The sequence below is a fragment of the Saccostrea cucullata genome, unplaced genomic scaffold, assembly GCF_032062105.1.
Source record: "Saccostrea cucullata isolate Sc308-1 unplaced genomic scaffold, CSIRO_AGI_Scuc_v1 ctg1754, whole genome shotgun sequence".
Classification (NCBI taxonomy): Eukaryota; Metazoa; Mollusca; class Bivalvia; order Ostreida; family Ostreidae; genus Saccostrea; species Saccostrea cuccullata.
Window position 1 is genome coordinate 17,711 of NW_026938661.1, and position 7,607 is coordinate 25,317.

The 7,607-nt window shown below is 33.3% G+C and overlaps 1 protein-coding gene across 1 annotated transcript; it reads right to left on the reverse strand.

Moving 5' to 3' along the window:
* Positions 1 to 685: 685 nt before the first annotated feature.
* On the reverse strand, positions 686 to 6,619 carry LOC134250825 (uncharacterized). Its single transcript, XM_062733166.1, has 4 exons — positions 5,998 to 6,619; positions 5,834 to 5,896; positions 4,747 to 4,791; positions 686 to 4,098 (listed from the first exon to the last, which is right to left on the reverse strand). Exons 1-4 carry the CDS (start codon positions 6,617 to 6,619, stop codon positions 686 to 688), a joined length of 4,143 nt encoding a protein of 1,380 aa, XP_062589150.1.
* Between the last annotated feature and the right edge of the window lie 988 nt (positions 6,620 to 7,607).

Consider the following 7,607-nt stretch of genomic DNA (forward strand, 5'->3'; position numbering starts at 1 on the left):
GCTAGAGTTCGATCAGATAAGGCGGACATACACCTTTTATCAACTTTGTCTATATAAAGTATATAAATATCAAATTTATGCATCAACAACTGAACATCTCAAGATACACATAATATAATGTGATATAAATTATCAAACAGGATCACTCACTTAAAAAAAATTAAATAAGTTTACAATTAATTGAATGAAATGAAAAAAAAACTCGTGTACAATTCTTAACGAATTACAATTTTTAATATTGTAGATCACTAAATTTTCGCGTCACCTTATTTTTGCGAGATAGTCTTTTACTCTTGATTAGCGAGACAAAATTTTCACGAATTGTGGTTATTGCTCTATATAATCTTAAGAAATGCTATTATACGCGAGAATTAAATTTTCGCGAGCACGCTGTCTCGCGTAATTACGCTAAAATAAAGTTCTCGCGAATATAAGGTGATTTACAGTATCCGAGGAGCTTGAATAAGAAATTGCCATTGTAAATTTTAAAATCTATTTTATTTCTATTGTTAATTAAACATTCTGATACAATGGTGCTTTTAAAATCACTGATGAAATTTTATGTTTTCATAATTTTTTATAACAAAGTGTTTGGTTATGTGGGAACTATATGTTCATCAAAATCAAATATGATATTTCAATGTTAGCCTTCAAAAATATTTTTTTAAAAATGTTTCACATTTGTTTACACAGAGTATCTTCTCACATGTTGTTTCAACTCACTTAGTACTCTCTTGTACTCGAGCCCCTGCTCTTTACCAACGAGTCTGCGTGTTCTTTCTAGAACTGAAACACCCTCTCTATCTAACACAGAATCATTCTCTGTATACTTTACCCTCAAATTGACATCTGCCCCCGCTTTTAGCAGAATGGTTACCTTCTCTACTTTGTTTTCAATACTTTTTTCATCAATCATAACAAACAACAAGGGTTTCACGTCATGCCCATACCTAGAATCGATGTGCTCTACACGTATCATCTGATTGGCACCAAGACCTAAAACTAACAGATGTTTTATTACGTCACATTCGCATTTTTCGACAGTCCGAAAAAAATCTCCTAATTCATTTATATGCCACACACGGTTCTGTGTCATCGCCACATCATCCTTACTATCAGTAAAAACATCACATCCTCTTATATTCACCAAACATTTACACAAATGTAACTTCAGTTTTTTCATCTGAATTTTATTACCAGTTCGTAATAATTGCTTTACAATTTCAATTTTGTTTTGAATTAATGCGATGCACATGGCTGATAAGCCTTCTTTTTCACTGATTGTTGGGTCTGCACCGTGATTATACAAAAATTCTACAGCAGGATTGAGATTTTGAGTTTTATTATAAATCAGTATGTAAAGTGGGGTCCTTCCATCTGGTTCCTGCATATTGACCTCAGCCCTTGCTTGTAAAAGCTCCTCCACGATATCCATATTACCACGATCACATGCTGCTATTAGTGGCGATTCATATATACATTGTTGATTAACATCAGCCCCTTCCTCAATCAGCTCCTTTACGAGGTTTATATTGCCAGCATCACATGCAATTCTAAGTGGTGTATCGTCCCTACTTTGTAAATTGACATCAGCTCCCAAGTCTAAAAGCTCCTTTATAAGACTCAAATGACCACCTTTACAGGCTACTGTCAGGGCTGTTTCATCCCGACCTCTTATATTGACTTTAACCTTCGTCTTAAGCAGTTCGTTTGCAATATTCATATGTCCAGTTGTAATTGCCTCTATCAAAGGTGTATTACCCTCTCCTGCTAAACTGCCGTATGTTCCCGCCTGTTGCATATCTACATATATTCTGAAATGTCTAGCCTTTAAAGATTCTATTTTATAGCTAATCCGACTTTGTAAATTGACATCTGCACCATTCTCTATTAGCTCTTTCACTATACATAAATGCCCGCTTTTACATGCTGCTGTCAGTGGTGTATGACATTCTCCTTTTCGATTGACATCAGCACCGGCTTTTATAAGCTCTTTCACTATATTTATATCCCCCTTATTACAAGCTGCTATCAGAGGTGTATTTGAAACACTAAGTGGATCTACATTAGCCTTTGCCATTAACAACATCTTTACTATATCAATATACCCCCCATTACATGCTTCCGCCAGTGGTGTATCATTTCTACAATATAGATTCACATCGGCCTCTGCTTCTAGCAATTTCCTTACTACACTTACATGTCCCTCGGAACATGCTACTGTCAGTGGTGTTTCATCATTACTTTGAAGATTGACATCAGCCCCTGATTTTATCAGTTCGTTTACTATACTCAAATGCCCAAGCTGGCATGCTGCTACAAGTGGCGTGTCATAAAATTCGAATGCCCTGTTTATTAAAACTGTATTCATATATTTCTTAACAACTTTGAATGTCTCTAAGTCACCACTGTAACAACTTAGAAGAAATAAGCGGTCTTTCTCAGAGGGAATGCTGTCCTGTTTGTATGTTGCATGATTTTTATCAACATTCTTATTCCCCTTTTCTGTTTCATGGCTTGTCTTGGGGGGAAAAGAACTCCAAAAGAGTTCAGAGTGCGTTTCATTATGTGCTTCAGTTTGCTTTATAATGTATTTTAGAATTCGGTCATGCCCATAATAAATCACCCAACTGATAACTCTCACACTGTATGTTCCATTTGTTCGTCCTTTATTCACAAGAACATCCTGTCTGTGCTGTTCCTTGCTCCATTCAGTCCTCGCCCACATGTTGTCCCTCAAACGTTTCCTGTGACTTTTTATTTTGCAGATATCTTTCTGCTCTGACAGAAATAAGGACTTAAGCGCTTTGTATGACTTTTTCATTAATATCTCAATGAAAGTCTGGCACACCTTGGACTGTTTTAAAACATCATTCATAAACACATCATATAATTCCATCTTTTCTATGTCTGTATACAAACGATCTGCTAAATTTGAATACTGATCTTCTCTTAACAATATACAGAGATCAAATGATTCCCTTATAAATCCGCTTTCACTACTAATTGTTTCAACTATGTTCAATTCGTTCAATTCATCATCGACGTTCACACTTTCTTTCACTTCTTCATAGTCATTCTCAAACTCGTTTTTGCTAACTTGCACTTTTACGTTGTTAGCAATATAACTACTGCTGCTATATTGCAAAATGAGACTGGGAAACAGACAACCAAAATGATAGGCAACAATTTCAAAAAGGGAATCATGAGTTAATGTATACTCACAAGAGAGGGATTTTGTGTAGGTCCCTTCCATTACTGACAACGCTTTTAGAAATTTAAATGTATCTGTGTTATTCTCAACTTCACAGTTTTCAAGTACTTTTGCTTTCATTTCACAGAAAGCACTGTTCCCTGTGTCTTTTAATATTTCGAAAGACAGTTTTTCATTAAACATACACAAAACCAATGTAGCATACAGTAAATTATTTTCCTGTTGCATTCTGTCAATCTCCCCTAAAATACATTGAACTGGACAGGTAAAGAATCTTTCAGCATCTTTTCTAAATGTCTCCTCCTTTGAGTAAAGCTTACACAAAAGAGGAAACATATTTGATGTTTCTTTCAGCAATGTAGGAGACAACAAATCTCTATCAAGACCATGTTTCTGAAGAATCGCTTTTTTGTCATCCTCATTCAAAGCATTTTCTGAACTGTCCATCTTAACAACGTTTTTGTCGTTTACAAAAAATGATTTGTAACATTCTTTAAACACTATTGCCCTACATGACATCAAAACTTTTGTATTTCTATGGGCAGGATCTAAAATTTGTTTTTCATAATCTATAAGTGTGTCTAACTTTTGTTTTTGAAGACCTAACACACCTACCACATCATCAATGACAAACACCTGTGGATTTCGCGAATCACAATAATCTTCAATCTTCTTGATATCCAGTATTGGTACAACCTCGGATCCTTCTTTCTGGAGTATAAGAGCAATGTGATGAATCGTTGCTGATTTTCCAGATCCTGGGACTCCAACAAATGTCATATACGGTTTATTTCGTACTTTCTGTAGCATTGCATCGAAGTTGTGAGTTTCACTGTAGAGACAATCTTCTTCTTTCCACTGCATAGATTCTTTGTCGTGAAGATCTTGACAAAAAGAATAAATTTATTATATTTTTTTGTCTTTTTGAGCTTCTTAAATGATATTGATATTTTTTTTTACAAACTTCATCTAAACGTGATGTTAATTTTGTATTAAAATCAATTTTTTGGCAAAGGTGTACTCTTGCATAAAAAGCTGCGCAATTCATGCGCACTCAAATTAGACTCGGCTTCGTTAAACTTTACGACCGATGACGTCATAAGTGAACAACAAATAACTTTGGAATTGATCATGTGTAAAGTTAGACTAAGACGACATGTACAAAGACACATAAAAAGGGGTTTAGAAACAAATATTGTGAATATTATGTGAAATTCATACGGAGTTTAGGTTTATTTAATAGGTATGGTAATTTATTAACATACTATTTTCTTTCGAAAACAGTCAGCATTTTACGTATCGCGTATATTTGTCCTTCCTCTTGCTGTCTTTTTTCCATAAAGACAATTCCTAAGCTTCTTGCACCTACCTCTAAAAATATTGCATTATTATATGGGTGAATGTTTTGAAAATAAAACGTTCAATTCGGTTAATAAAATTAGATTTCCCTCGTGCGAAACCATAAGGAAATATATATTTTCATGTCTGAAAAAATGTTGATTTATATGTATTCTGATTAGATTTATACATACCTTTGACATTGGGAGGGATTACAGACTTTGGGGTCTTTATATCATCTAAACAGCAAGAAATAGAAAAGTAAAGAAAACTAAGAGTAATCAATCTCAAACGTTTATGAAGGAAATAGTATATGCATATATTATAAAATATGTAAATGTTTAACACAGACCCCTGGAAATAACAGGTGTCTAGGATGAATAAACATCCCTTGTAAGTAATTGTTGAAAATGCATAAATAGGCGTTACATCTCTAAAAAAATTATACAAAGATAAAAGTTGACAAATAAAAGAATAATCAAGCCAGTCAGAAAGGCAACTTGTGATTCATTGATTGTGATTGATTATAAACTTAATTTCTTCTACATGTTTTGAGTGAGAAAGAAAGGGTAAACGATCTACATTCATCAAATAAAATTCATTAATCACAGTTGGATTGATTGATTGACTGTCTCTTATTTGACGTCATTCTCGAGAATTTTTCACTCACGTGGAAACAAAAAGCACAGTTAGCTAAAAAATAATATAAGAGTAATTAAATATCCATATTCTATGTTCTCAGAGCACAGTGTATAAAAACCATGAAAGTGCTGCATATCTTGTATAGCTTTAACAAGGGGATAGCAAATAAAAATGCAAACTTCGGATTCAAAAAACAATAATAATAAATTGAAAAAAATAATTTCACGAATCTATTTAAGTAAAATTTTAATGTCTTATCAATTATATCAAATAAATTTGCAATACGAAATGATAAAATTTTGTGTATTCTTTCTATACAGCCGAGTATTTTTAAATATGCTCACAGATTTCACTCTTGAGACAAGCGTCTCAAAATGTTATTAAATATTCCAAAAATACTGTTAAAGAATCTGAATGTCAGATTTATAAAGATTAGGTCGTAAATTGATTTTTAGTCTTATAAGCAGTAATGCAGATATCAGTAAATCTGAAAGAGGTAAGACAAAGTGATGAAATGAAAGGGATAGTTTTAAATAATGCCCATATTAACTCTTTGTATAAATTTCTCTCTGCAATTTAAATTTACCTATAAAAGCACTGCAAATACAAATATTTCTATTTACATTTAAAACCACTTACAGACAATTTTTAGCATTTTGTTTTGATTCTCAGTTCTCTCTCTTTCACTCTCCTCTAGTTTACCTGAAAATTAGAACAGTTTTCTTGTAAATTAAGGATACCAGATTTTCTCAATATTCAGGTCAACATTAAAGTTTTATTTAAAATTGACTCATCAAATTTACATTTCAATCTGTTAAGTAGCTCTCTTGTTGCTGAATCTTCCTCAGACTGTTTTCTCAGTTCTTCTATGAAATGACGGTCTCGGACAGGGTCCATTGTCTCATGTCTCAAAAAGTCTACCTCTTTTTCATACTTATTTAAATTGCTTAGACAGGAATCAAGGTCCACAACTGCTGATCTGACAGTGGACCAGATGTTGTTGAAATCAGCATTAGAGAGTTCAGGACCAGACGAATGCACACACTGATTTCTGGCAATACGAATCCTCTCAATATTGGCAGAGAGAGATTTGTCGGTAAGATCTGGACTATTTCCCCAACCTTTGCTGTGTGGTGGTATACCACAGATGTTTCTAAGCAGAATGTACAATAAAGAAATATCAAAATCACAATAGGTTCCAGTATAGCTACTACCTCTGGGTAAAATAAGGTTCATTTGTGGTGTTGTCAGACGAGGAAGATAGCTTATCTTCTGTTTTATGACGTGTGGGAATGTTGACGGTGGTACATGGTGAAGTAAAACATCCCTCAGTTGATCTGTACATGGACCCAGGAGAAGTCGACAGGCTCTACAGGCATTTGTTGTCTCCTCTGTAGACGAGTAAGCGGGGCCTGCCATAGCCATTTTCAATACACCTCTGGAATATGACATCAAATTTAATTAAACATTTAAATAATAAAATAATATACAAAGCACGTATATTTAAGCAATACAAGGATTTAGTGTATAATAGATTTCCTTATGACATTGTTTGTAATAGTGTAGAAAAAATGTTACTTTCCATTCCATTCTTTTTTCCTTGACATTTAAGAAGCCAAATGACATTTCAGGCGGAGCATCAAAATTTTTCATTTAACTTTGAGGTATTTAATACTAAAACGGTTTGTTATTTAATTGTATTTTAGAGGAAATCGTATTTCATTCAACGACTGGTAGTCCAAATTGGAACATAGAGATCCTTTGCTCAGCAGGAAATAACTTCAAAATCATGACTGTGAGTTTTGTATTGTTTATATATATATATATATATATTTCTTAAAACTGGGCATGAATTACCATGAAACTTCTTCTTTATTTCCAATCTTCTTAAAAGTTCTTACAAAGATACAAAGTTAACTACATTCTTTTTTACCATTTTTTTCTTTACTCTTCGGCAGAATGTCTACTGAAGATACTTTAAGGGAGTACTGTACACCGATATTTTCAATGGTTTCTTGGAATAACATGTAAATGTGGATGGCTACTTAAAATTTCCAAGGAACTTGTGAAAAAAATCTAATAACACAACAATAATAAAATCAATTAAATCAAGATAACTTTTTTTACTCTGTATGCAAGCATTCCCTACAGAAAATCAAAGTCCGTGCATTGATATTTGCTTTTCTTGTCGTGTGTCATTTGCAATTTAAAATGCTAAAAAACATTCTGATTATACACAGAAGTACTCGAAAGTTGATATGAAAAAGACCCATGAGTTCGCAGCATTGTTAGTGCTTGAATAAGTGGGCGGGGCCTAATTTTTACGGGAAATGTTTACTGTGACGTCACAAAAAAGTAAGTACAATTCGGAATTCCTGATAATACAAGAGATTCATATAGTTTGTAATTTTAA